Source organism: Quercus lobata, chromosome 3 (genome assembly GCF_001633185.2).
Source record: "Quercus lobata isolate SW786 chromosome 3, ValleyOak3.0 Primary Assembly, whole genome shotgun sequence".
Lineage (NCBI taxonomy): Eukaryota > Viridiplantae > Streptophyta > Magnoliopsida > Fagales > Fagaceae > Quercus > Quercus lobata.
This window is the reverse complement of record NC_044906.1, coordinates 53,061,712-53,074,546: the sequence shown is the minus strand read 5'-3', so window position 1 is coordinate 53,074,546 and position 12,835 is coordinate 53,061,712. Positions and strand designations below refer to the sequence as shown.

Here is a 12,835-nt window from a genome sequence, read left to right as displayed (position 1 = left end):
TCATATATTAGGGACGTGACTAGCCTGAGGGAACCTCGGCTATGTGCCCCAGGTAGAATTGTTGGTGTTGTATGAACTCAGTTTGTTATAAATAAAACCTCCCGCTTTCCACCAAAAAAAAAAAAAAAAAAAATTTGAATTTGAATCACGGCAAAGAGTAAATTGAACAAAGATAAACAAGAAAGAAATGTCTTGTGGACGGGACAAATAAAAACAAGGAAACAAAGTTCGAATTTACTTTGTCTTCTGACCAAAATGAGAATTTCTTGATTTTTTTTTTTTTTAAAGGGTCAATAATATCAGTTAATTCTAATACACGCCTTAAATTAGAATTCAAGTCAATGATTTTGTTGGTGAAGCATCGAAGTGACAAGATAGAAAGGTTTATGCGTGCACTGTGTGTTTTTCTTTTTATTACACCAAAAAAATAAAAAGAAAATCCAAAAGAAAGAAAAAAGGTGTGATGTAATGTGTTTGGCATGATTAATTTTGTCAGTTTATTTTATTATTTAATTTATTTTTATTACTATTTATGAGCTTATTGTATTTTTTGATATTATTTATAAGATTTACTATACTATTTCAAATAATTTTAACTTTTACTTACAATAATTTCAATAAAAAATTTTCAATTTTAATAAAACAAGTGAATTTCAAACCGCCCGTTAATGTAAAAATATCTACTCATGACCTAAGCAAAAAACAAAAAATCCAAGCATTATTAACTTAAGAACGTAGGCCTTATTAGCACGGTATGGGATAAGAACAAAAGTCTTAGCCTACTTTTTCATTTTTTTTGCCAGAAGTCCTAGCCTAATTAGTCCACATCATTAAGATTTGAAGAGTAAAGAAGTCTTGTGTTCCGCGGTATCCTAATTTTTTCTGAAATTATAAATTTAATATTAAAAAAAGAAAAAACTTATTACACACGTATCACATATGGGCATCTGTACAAGTGTCTAATAACAATAAAATTGTGAGTTTTTTTTTTTTTTTAATAAATAATTACAAAATACTGCTATTCTTACAGTTCGAACCATTTCCCTCCTAGACCCCCAAGCACTTTCTGCATGGAGAGGTGCTAATTCAACTACAAGACTTTGGCCACTAAAATTGTGAGTCTAACTCACGATTTCAAATATATTATTTAACAGATGTGTGAATGCATATAAATGTGTAATAAATACTGTCCTAAAAAAATAATACCATTAAAACGCAGTTATATACCATATGTTTCCATTTTTTTTTAGCTATGTGCATCCTCAAGGGTTGGTCAATGTCCTTCTCTAACATGTGCACTCTCTCATGTGTTGCTCTATTGCTGATTTTTTTTTTCTTCACGCATAAAAGTGGGGACTTTTCGTTCTTTCTATTTAACTGTTTTGGCTCTACAATAGTCTGTTGGGATTTGTGGAGCCTAGTTTTGTTTGATCCGGTTTGACGACCCGACCTGACTCGAATAATATTGCGTGGTTTTTAATGGAAGATTTACTGAGGCTTAGTCCATAGAGCGGAGACTTGGGACAATAGGCCCAAGCCGGAGTGCTCATGGACAAGTCTCTTGGGGGTCCGAGGGCAACGCCCTCGAGAAAAAAATTTTGGGCCCGTTTTTATATAGAAACCAACTTTGGTGTTTTAATTGGGGGTGGTGTTGCCGTGTTTTATATAGAGAGAAAAATCTTGTAGCCGTACTTTTGTACTTTTCCCTGATAATAGTGAAATCTCTGCAACTCCATGGATGTAGGCAAATTGCTGAACCACGTAAATATTATCTTGTGCGTTTGATTGCTTTCTTTGGCATGTGTTTTCTCTATTTTTTCGTTTCTCACAGGTTGGGATTTTGGTTAAATTCCCTTAATGTTCCTACTGCATGAACACATTAAAGCAATATCTATTAACACTTGTACTTTTCTTTCAATATTAGGTTTTTATGGTTTTTTTAATATTATCCTCTTACAAGTGTGACGCTTTTCAAGATTCTTGGGCAGTTTATTCATCCATCAAAGCATAAAAGAATTTATCATAGCATAGCATAGAAAGTGGTGGAAGTGAATTGCTCAAGTTATCCAAGGTGTTAATGCACAATTGATTGAAAACTATGCCTCATATTCTCTTTTTGCCTTCCCCTTTTAAGAAAAGAATGGTTCAAATGAGCATATAATTTATTCTTAACATTGACTTTATGTTTTTGAGTTTATAATATAATCAAATGACTAGGTCGTAAATGAATAAAATAAAATTTGGTGTATTTTTTCTATATTATACGAACAAATTTGAACTGAAAGAAAAGAAATATATAATTTACTAATGTATCATTCACCTTTGATGATTTTCTTCTTTATGGTATGAATAAAATCGGTAATTCACTACTATTTCTTAAAAAAAAGGATGAGTTTTTCTTTCATTCAATTCATTCATACCAAAGAATGAGTTTTAGAAGTGAAATTCTCTCCTAATAATTCAATTCATTCATACCAAACTACTAGACAAAAAAAAAAAATGGATAGAATATCTCTTCAATTATTTTTGTTCTATTCCTTACTGTTCTTTTTCCTGTAAGGAAAAGCCTTGTAAATTGAAAGTACTGACAGCTGATATTGGCCATGAGTCATTATGCACAAAAATGCTACAATAATTAATGAGCCCTTGGCTCTATTCAAGGAGAGCTAAAGAGACGAGAAAAAGACAAGACCTAGAGATTTTAGACACACATGTAAAATGCATTAAAGTCCACACGTTGTTGCAAAGCATACCAGTCCGGCACCAGTGCCACTGTTTTTTCTTCCTAAATGAAACCTGAAAGTTTATGACATATATACTAAAGTTTATATATATCAATCTAAGGGTTATGCTATAAAAACATGATGATACTTTCAAAATACCATGACAGACTTTCAATGTGCCAGTTCTTGTAAGCGATTAGAAATCAGTTCTACTATCACAATATTTGTCATAACTTATCGAAGCAACATGCTAGTTCTTGTGAGTAATTAGAAATCGGTTATTCTACTACCACAATATTTGTCACAAGTTATCTAAGTGATCGATAATAAATAGAGAATAATTATTTTTACATTAATTTGTAACCTTTTTTTTTTTTTTTTTTTTTTACCTATCAAAATCGACTACATTATAAGTTGTTGGCAAGAAATTGCTAACACAAAACTGAAATGCCACTATTTTTTTTCCCTAGATGAAACCTGAAAGTTTATGACATATATACTAAAGTTTAAAAATATATCAATCAAAGGGTGGCAACTTGCATGCCATTCCAATAAAAGGTTATGCTATTAAAACATGACACGTTCAAAATACCAAGACAGATTACTAGTCCTCGTGACCAGGCCGTCAAACACGAATGAGCGATTAGAAATAAATTCTTCTACTACCACAATATTTGTCATAACTTATTGAAATGGTGACCAGGCCCGCAATCAAACAAGAATGAGCGAAGTAATCGATAGTAAATAGAAGATAATTATTTTTACATTAACCTATAACTTTTTTTTTTTTTTTAATCGATCTCGATCAACTACTTTATAAGTTGGCCAAAAATTGCTGGCACAAAACTTTGTTGTCAGAAATTGAAAGACCACAGCAGAACTATTATGTCTGCTCTTACGGACTTTTATGTCTTAATGCAAAACTTCCATAATAGCACAAAGCGTTAACACAAACATTTAAGCTGCCATAACTGCAAGGGGTCCATTACTCTGAAATTCCCAGTGTGTATCTAATCTGAGACACATTACGACACAACATGGCTTCCTGTACTGACCCAAGACAGAAGAATTTGACCCCTCTTAATCTAGCATCATTACATAACAACAAAAGGTTGCTTCCCGTTCTGTCCCATTGTAGGTGAAACCAGGAAAATGGCAATAAAAGTCTTTTTCTAGTCTTTGTTTTGATTGTAAAATATTATGACAATAATGATCACAAAATAGTAAAATCCAGAATCCTGTTTTTGGTCGTGCACGTATCATAATGGGTCCTGTGCACTGATGCACCGGACCTAAGCTGTATCCCCTTCTAAGATGAATGATGATGGATAATATATGTACCTCCAAACACCGCTACAGAAAAGGAATCTTTCAAAATATCAAATGCACGCGTTTCTCAGCTGAAACGTCCCTTAATAATGCACAAGGCCTTGGCAATCAAATTTATGTAGGGTCAAGAAGCATAAATTCAATAGATACAAAATCCAACACAGAGTAATGCTACAAAGTACGACCACAATAATTGTCATAACTACTGTGTCAATAATTTGTTATTTAGGCTCATTCAAGACCTATGACTGACAACAAATTGTTGGTCTTCTCAGCAATTGTGAAATGTGTTTTGAAATACATTTGATATAGGATGAACAACTAAGCATAATCTTCAATCCAATGCAGACTCTCTTGTTGACATGGGGCAGCTATAATTAAGGACTAGTTAATTTTTTAGTTAAGGTAAAAGTAAACGATAAAAAAACAAGATATAAATTAAACACTTTTCAGAATAATCAAATGATAGACATTGTGTAACTCAAGGTCAATGGCTCAGCTATCATATAACAAAACCTAGAAACCAATAAAAAAAAACTCTACACAGCCAAGTCACTAAACTTATAATCAGTCAATAGAGAAGAACAGGTTGATCCAGGCAGAGAGCTAACGCATCTTTTTGTTCTTGTTCTTTCCCTTCTTTTTGTCTCTTTTATTTTGAGGCTTTGATCGTGACTTTGTTCTTGCAACTCTCTTGAATGCTTTCTTCTTAGTCACAGGCACAATGTGCTTCTTATCAGCTCCAGCTGGTCGTGGCACTGCTGCCTCTGTTCTGTCACTTGGCAAGATTTCTTCTTCACGAGAAATCTCACATGTTGTTACTGTGACTTTCATGTTGCCATTGTCATATGTTGTCATCCCTATAAAAAATTATCAAAACCGAGCCCAAATATTAAATGATTAAAAAAACATGAGCTTGGATTACATACATAATACTCTGGTACATTTCTTAACTTTTATAATAAGAGATGAATTAGAGGAGTCATCGAAATATTCATGTCCCACCCTTTGAGCCCTCTTAGCATTAAATTAATCACAAACAATGAGATTAATGCAGGCAATTCTCCCAATTCTAAAGTGCCCCTGAATGCTAGCTTTGTTGCTAATATCAGAAGAAAGAATTATGTTAAGATTTTAACCCAGATAAGTGATCACAGATATTGTTTAGATTTGTAATGATGCTGCTAAATCAAAAGAGAATTATTGAATAATTGGGGTATGCCTGGTAGCCCACCCAAACATACTGGACCCAACTATGCACAAGTGCATTATATGCAATTAGCTTATATATATGTGTGAATTCAGTCAGTTGATTGCAGAGTTCAAAAATACCAGAAACAGATGCAATTGGCTCCGTTTCTTCATCTTCTTCATCGTCCTCATCATTTTCATCAGGCACTGAATCATTGGCTGGTGGAGCTCCACCATAGAGAACCAGTTCTTTTTCCAATTTCCTCTGCCAAATTAGTTAGGTAGCAAAAATACATCAATTAGAACCAACTTACCAGGAGAAAAAGGGAGGGAAAAGGGGGGAAAAAAGACATTTAAAAAAACTATATGATTCAAAGCAGCATACAAGTCAATCTTAAAAACCATGGCAAGGAGCATGGACATTAGCAGGTAAGACTGCCACACTAATCTGTCACAACTTCTCTCAACCTCTACCATCTTCCATCTATGATCCTCTATTCCTCTTAGGATCTTTTACACAAAAATGTCCCCATGGAAGCCCCTTGAATTCAGGGTTCCCCCAAATAACTTGAGCAGTTGCAAGAAGCACGAGAGCTTGTGAAGAAGAGTACTTTGGCTTTATACTCTACCAACTTATTTTATTTATTAACAGTAATTTGGCAATGGTTTCCCAAAAAAAAAAAAAAGGGGGCCAGGCATAAAGTTAGGTCTTGTGAGTGGGTTGCATATTTTGACTCTGCCTATATCAAATTCTCAACCTTCATATTCCTTTAATTCTCAATGCATCTATTGCTTTATTTATGGATGAAAATCTTACAATCGACACATACAACCCCTACGTAAGGAGCTCAATTTAAATTCAATCTCCCTAGCAAAAACAGCTAGATGGTGGTATTAAAAGTTTATGGCTAAAAAAGTAAGGAAATAATTGGACATTTGATTGACAATGAGTTACTTTTTTTTTTTTGATAAGTAATGAGTTACATTTTTTGATAAGTGAGGTTTGGCCTCAACGAGAGGGAGATGGTTAGATTCAAACTAGTGACCTCTGGCTTCACAAGACACAGTCTACAGGTCAATTGTGCTACCCCAACCTTGAGTTAGTGCATTATATATCAAAAAGGCATATCATTATTGTAACAACCCAAGGAAAAGCGCTAGCCACATCTGCGCTATACCTCAAAAGGACTAGTCACAATTGAGGCTCCTTGTAGTTGTTAATAAAGCCCAGTTCAACCTAGTAAATACCCGATGTGGGACTCATCACACATCCACACACATCACACAATCAATCAAATTGGGGTATCACAATCTCCCCCACTTAAATCCCTAACGTCCTCGTTAGGACCCACTTTATGGGGTAGTGTCTCCGAGCCCACACGGGATTATCGGGCCGGCTCTGATACCATATGTAACAACCCAAAGAAAAGCGCTAGCCACATTTGCGCTATACCTCAAAAGGACTAGTCGCAATTGAGGCTCCTTGTAGTTATTAATAAAACCCAGTTCAACCCAGTAAATACCCAAAGTGGGACTCATTACACATCCACACACATCACACAATCAATCAAATTGGGGTATCACAATTATATATACACACACATATTTATACCAAAATAATGTAGAAATTTCTTAAGCTACCAAAAATTTGAACCACTTTTGTATGAAACTATTGGCAACAACAACAACTCAGCCTTAGTCCAAAATTTTAGATTCTGTTATAGCCTTATAGGTCCTTAACAAACTAGTCATGGCCAGCCACATATATCCTTTTCCGTCATTCTATTATATCCAAAGTCATAACCTATGTCACTTCGTTAACTGACACGTTCTTCTTTACTACTTCTATTAATATTATTTTTCGTCTTCCTCTACCTTTTATCCTTCCCTTAATTGAATTAACTCAATCTTTCACACCAATGCATTAATCACTCTCCTCTCAACATGCACAAACCATCTCAAGCAACTCTTCCTCTTCTTTTCATCGAATTTCCACATTTTATGAATATATTTTGCTTCCTAACATCCCAAACATTCATTCACACACACACACACACACATTGGCTCATTGTCCAAATTCTTAAATATTCATACATATCTCACTTCCAAAAATACATGATAAGTATCTAACTAAGTAGAGAGGAAAAAAAATACTAAATGAGAAAAACCTTTTTGCGCAGCTCAATACGCTTTCGCCTTTGAGCCTCCTCTTGCTGCTTATTAGCTTCCTTTCTCCTTTTCTTCTTCCTCTTGTGAAACCCAGTCACATAGTCCCTTTCTCATACCAAAAAAATAACAATTTAATCATAACAATATTAGGGTTTGGTTCCACGGATTATTACTGTGAGAGAGAGTGTAACTTTATATAGTTACCTGAGATCCTTCTCGTTGAATTTGACGGAGAGAGCTTTGTTTTTGAGAGCCCTCTTCCTTATATGACGGCCTTGAGGCCGTGCGAGCTCGACTGCCTCTTCAATTTCTTCCACCATTGCAGCTTCTCAAGGCTATAGCGCCGCTAGCTGTTGAATGTTTGTGTGGTTTTTTTACTTTGCAGAGTTTGTGGTTCGGGTTTTCTTAAGTGGGTTTGGTTATGGTGAATTTTGGTCCAGCCCAAAAAAATTAATTGGGTTTTGTATGGGCTATAGAAACTTAGACTTTGAGCTACAGTTTTAGCCCAATATAAATGATAAAGAGTACCCCAAAGCTCCACCTTCCAACATATATTTATTGCGATCAACGCCATGGATTTGGAAATCACTCACGCCCCGACTAATGAGTACAAAGTTGTGAGAATTACGTGTTTGCGGGAGGATACTAGTGTGGCTGATATTTACACTTTTAATAATGGTGAATGGCACTGTTTTACTTTCCCATCAAGTGCTAAACTTGATATTGTTCAAGAAGCGTCTGTCTCGGTTTCTATGAATGGGGCATTGCACTGGCTTGCTGAGAAGAGTCAAAACTCCAAGAAACTATGGTTTGGGTACAGCTTATAAGCTAGTCTTTTTTCTTTTTTCTCTTTTTTTTTTTTTTTTAATTTTTTTTTTATGTATAGGTTTTTAAAACATAATTTTTATTTTCATTTTTTCACTTTCAAGGTACAAGTATACTTTAGCGTACTTTCAACAAAAAAACTAAATAAGATATTTCCAAACACACAATAAAGCATTATATGTCCATTTTTTGTGTGGCCATGGTTCAAACTAGACCTATCTCCCTATTTTGAAGGGAAATAAAACCTAAACCTATTCCATATGATTTTTTTTTTTTTTTAACATCTATTCAAACTTTTGGTACACCTGTAAATTAAATGGAAGATAGAAAATGTGATGACCATCAATTTCAAATAATGAATTTACTCCAAATTACAACCTTATTTAAAATGAAATTTGTTACTCCAAATTTCAAATAATGTGATTTTTTTTTTTTATTTTACATCTATTCTCTTTATAAATTCAAAATAAAATTTGTTATTTGACATTTATAACCTTATTTAAAATGAAGTTATTATTTATTAATAAAATTATTTTTGAACTACATAACAATCTAGTTAAAAGAGGGGGAATCCTCTTATACTATATATATAGAGTATAGATAGATATCAAGTGAGGACTACCCAAGTAGAGCTACTTGCACAAGATTCTCAACAAAAATTAAATGACAAGCTATGGTTTCTTCATTTTCAAACATACCATTGTTCTATTAATTTAAAATGGAAGGCATGAAGGAGCCCTTGACCATTGTCATCAAGACTTTTGAGTTGATGCCATCATTGATGAGGTCAAGAAGGATGGAGGGGATAGCGGATTGTACAAGGATTTCTATAACCAGGTAATTGAAACTACTCGATTTGAAAAATTAGAGACATCATTGTCCGGCTTACAATATTTCTTCAACCCGGTTTGCCTTGATTTGGAATTGGATCAAGCTATATAAACGGACGTTGATCTTGAGGGGCCGGGGCGTGTTACAAATAAAGATAATGATCGGTGACCAAGATATAATGTACAGCCACCAAACTCGATGAACAAAGGATTACAGTCACATTCAATTTCTTCCACCATTGCAGCTTCTCAAGGCTGTCGCGCTAGCTGTTGATTGATGTGAGGTTTTTACTTTGCAGAGTTTGTGGTTCGGGTTTTCTTAAGTGGGTTTGGTTTTGGTGAATTTGGTCCAGCCCAAAATAATTAAATGGGTTTTGTATAGGCTATAGAAACTAAGACTATGAGCTAAAGTACTTTTAGCCCAATATAAATGATAAGTTTGAGGCGGGTTTTACTTTGTAGACCCAAAGATTACGTGCTACTCTTGCTAAGCCGACTTATTACACATATATAAACTGAAACACAACACTAACCCTAACTAATATGCTGCATCTCTCGTCTTCTCCAACCAAAAAAAAAAAAAAAAATGCAGCGTCTCTCATATTCTCAGACGCAGAGAAACAAAGGAAAAAACATGTCAAACTATTTGCCAGTAGAGATGATTGAAGAAATTCTTGTAAGACAACCGGCGAAGTCATTGAGGCGATTCAGGTCCGTTTGCAAGACATGGGACTCTGTCATCTCTCGCTTTGCCACTGCTCACCTCGCTCGCAGCAACCAACGCCCATCTTTTATTCGAAGGGGATGCCTTCGACGCCATCAACGCTGCGGAATCCGAAGTTCCTTGGGCTATACTCGACGCCATCTCTGATATTTGCTGTTTAGCTGTTTATTTGTTTCCTTTTCTTTCGTTTGGGTCCCTAGATCCTGCAATGGTGCTGCGCACCATGCAGCTAGGGCTGCTTTAGACTCTAGGATGTCTTTTTGCTTCAATAAGGATAATCTTCCTCCAGACTTGTTGGCTGTGTGTAAGGAAGATTTCCCCAATTGTATTTTGTATTCTTAGCAATGAATACAACGTTTTAGTTTGCATAGCAATCCAGCCATAGACTCATCAGATTTCAATGAGTTCCACCCTCCATATGAGGATAGATATGCCAACTTCAAAATAGTCGGTTCGGTCAATGGAATAATTTGTCTGGTTGATAGTGGAAATTTTATTCTTTGGAACCCTTCTATTAGATACGTGCAACTTCCAGATCTCCATCGTACACGATATATTTTGTTGCCATGGCTTTGGATATCACGCCCCAACTAACGAGTACAAAGTGGTGAGAATTAGGTATTCGGAAGGGGACGAGGATACTCTTGTGGCTGAGATTTATAGTTTTAATAATGGTGAATGTCGCCTTTTGACTTTCTCACCAAGTGCTCCTTTTATTCTTCGACATTAAAATACTGCCTCGGTTTTTATGAACGGGGCATTGCACTGGCTTGTTAGGAGACGCAAAACCCCAGGTACAATTTGATTATGTCTTTCAATTTGGGTGATGAGACTACTTTTTTTAATGAAGTGCCTGTGCCTAAGGTTTTAGAAATAGAAAAAAATTATCAATATTATTCATCATTAACGGAAAAAAATATTGCGATGCTCAATGGATTACTTGCTCTATGCGGAGGGGTGGAGCCGCAGGAGTTTGACCGCGGCAAGGATTGGCTGGCAAAAAAGCATGATGTGTGGGTGATGAAAGAGTATGGAGTTGTAGAATCTTGGACTAAGCTATTCGTTATTGATCTTAGTGAAAGATTGGGAAAGGTGATAGGTTTCAAGAAAAATGGTGAAGTTTTTGTAACTTTTCCAAATAGATATCCATCTTGCAGAAGCGACTTGTCTTTATACGAATCATACAGTCAAAGAAAAATATGGAATTTTCAAATCAATGATACAAGTTGTTTCTATTTAGATAATTACGTGGAAAGCCTAGTTCTATCGGATGGAGTTAAAAGAGCAAGAGTTATCAAAAAAAAAAAAAAAAGAACAAGAAGAATATGAAGGTGGCCGGGATACCTTAAAACATATGTGCCTTGAAAATCCATAAAACACATCCATCTTAGAGATTCAACACTATAGAGGTCGTGAACTTTTTGTCAGTGTTGTACCCACAAATGCATGATATGCTCCATAAATTTTAATTTTAATTGTATAATATTGTTGAAGGACTCTTTACATAGTAAATGTGGTTTGGGTATAGCTTATAAGCTAGTTTTTTTTTTTTTTTTTTAGTTTTTATGTACAATTTTTTAAAACCTAATTTTTATTTACATTTTTCCACTTTTTCAAAGTGCAAGTATTTTTTAGCGCACTTTCAACAAAAAACTAAATAAGATGTTCCCAAATACACATTAAACAGTATATTTCCATTTTCCGTGTGGCCATCTATTCAAACTAACCTATCTCTCTATCTCAAAGGGAAATAAAACCTAAACTTGTTCCATATAAATTTTTTTCTACATCTATTCAAACTTTTGGTACACCCATAAATTAAATGGAAGATAGAAAATGCACAGCTTTTGATGACCATCAATTTCAAATGATGAAGTTACTCCAAATTACAATTTACCAAATAATTAGTTTTCAAAACGCAGATCCTCAAGGAGGAAAATCATGTATATTTTCAAAATTTGAGTCCTAAAAATTGTGGTTGTGCCAAGTGACCATCTTCTCTAAAGAGACAAACTCTCATAAAAATAGTTTACCTAAGATTAAACTCTATAATATCAAAACTAGCTTCTGAGCATGAGCTCACACGTGTGCTCAGAGGCTCTTGTATTTTTTTTTTAGTGAAGGTTAATAATTTACATCTATTATGACTTAGAATTTTTTTTTTCAAACAAATAAAATGATAAACTTTAGAGATAAGTAGTAATTGTAATTTCTTTTTTGAATGTGAAAGGAAAAAAAATTCTAAATTTTAGGAATCCTCTTTTTGAATTAAAAATGAAATTTTTTATTTGACATTTATAACCTTATTTTAAAATAAAGTTACCATTCATTAATAAAAATATTTTTGAACCACATAAAAGTCTATTAAAAGAGGGGAATCCTCTTATATATATATATATATATATATATATATACATACATATAGATATCAAGTGATGACTACTCAAGTAGAGCTACTGGCACAACATTCACAATAAAAATTAAATGACAAGCTATTACAAAATCCAAATATTACCTGCTTTTATTTGCGAGACACCATAGACGCAAATGATTTAACATGCAAGTGCATTTTATAAATTAAATAAACAAAAACAAAAACTATGGTTTCTCCATTTTCAAACATACCATTGTTCTATTAATTTTAGACCTAGCTTGTCTAAATCCCCCCCACCCCCAACCAAAAAAAAAAAAACAAAAAAAACAAAAGGGAAGGCATGAAGGAGCCCTTGACCATTGTCATCAAGATTTTTGAGTTGATGCCATCATTGAGGAGGTCAAGAAGGATGGAGGGGATAGCGGATTATACAAGGATTTCTATAACCAGTAATTGAAACTCGATTTGCAAAATTAGAGACATCATTGTCCGGCTTACAATATTTCTTCAACCCGGTTTGCCTTGATTTGGAATTGGATCAAGTTATATAAACGGATGTTGATCTTGAGGCGCCGGGGCGTGTTACAAATAAAGATAATGATCAGTGACCAAGATATAGCGTACAGCCACCAAACTCAATGAACAAAGGATTACAGTCACATTCAATTTC

The 12,835-nt window shown here is 34.4% G+C and overlaps 1 protein-coding gene across 1 annotated transcript; it reads right to left on the bottom strand.

Moving 5' to 3' along the window:
• Positions 1–4,469: 4,469 nt before the first annotated feature.
• On the bottom strand, positions 4,470–7,806 carry LOC115982215 (ribosomal RNA-processing protein 17-like). The gene is made up of 4 exons (XM_031104752.1): positions 7,617–7,806; positions 7,412–7,517; positions 5,385–5,508; positions 4,470–4,912 (listed from the first exon to the last, which is right to left on the bottom strand). Exons 1-4 carry the CDS (start codon positions 7,730–7,732, stop codon positions 4,659–4,661), a joined length of 600 nt encoding a protein of 199 aa, XP_030960612.1. The 5' UTR covers positions 7,733–7,806; the 3' UTR covers positions 4,470–4,658.
• Positions 7,807–12,835: the final 5,029 nt, after the last annotated feature.

Bases quoted from the DNA above. Each gene is read 5' to 3' on its own strand.
- LOC115982215 (XM_031104752.1), bottom strand. From the start codon at position 7,732: ATGGTGGAAGAAATTGAAGAGGCAGTCGAGCTCGCACGGCCTCAAGGC. The intron at 7,518-7,616 runs GTAACTATATAA...GGTATGAGAAAG, and splicing joins TTCAACGAGAAGGATCTCAG to GGACTATGTGACTGGGTTTC. The intron at 4,913-5,384 runs GTATTTTTGAAC...AATTTTTTATAG, and splicing joins GCCAATTGCATCTGTTTCTG to GGATGACAACATATGACAAT.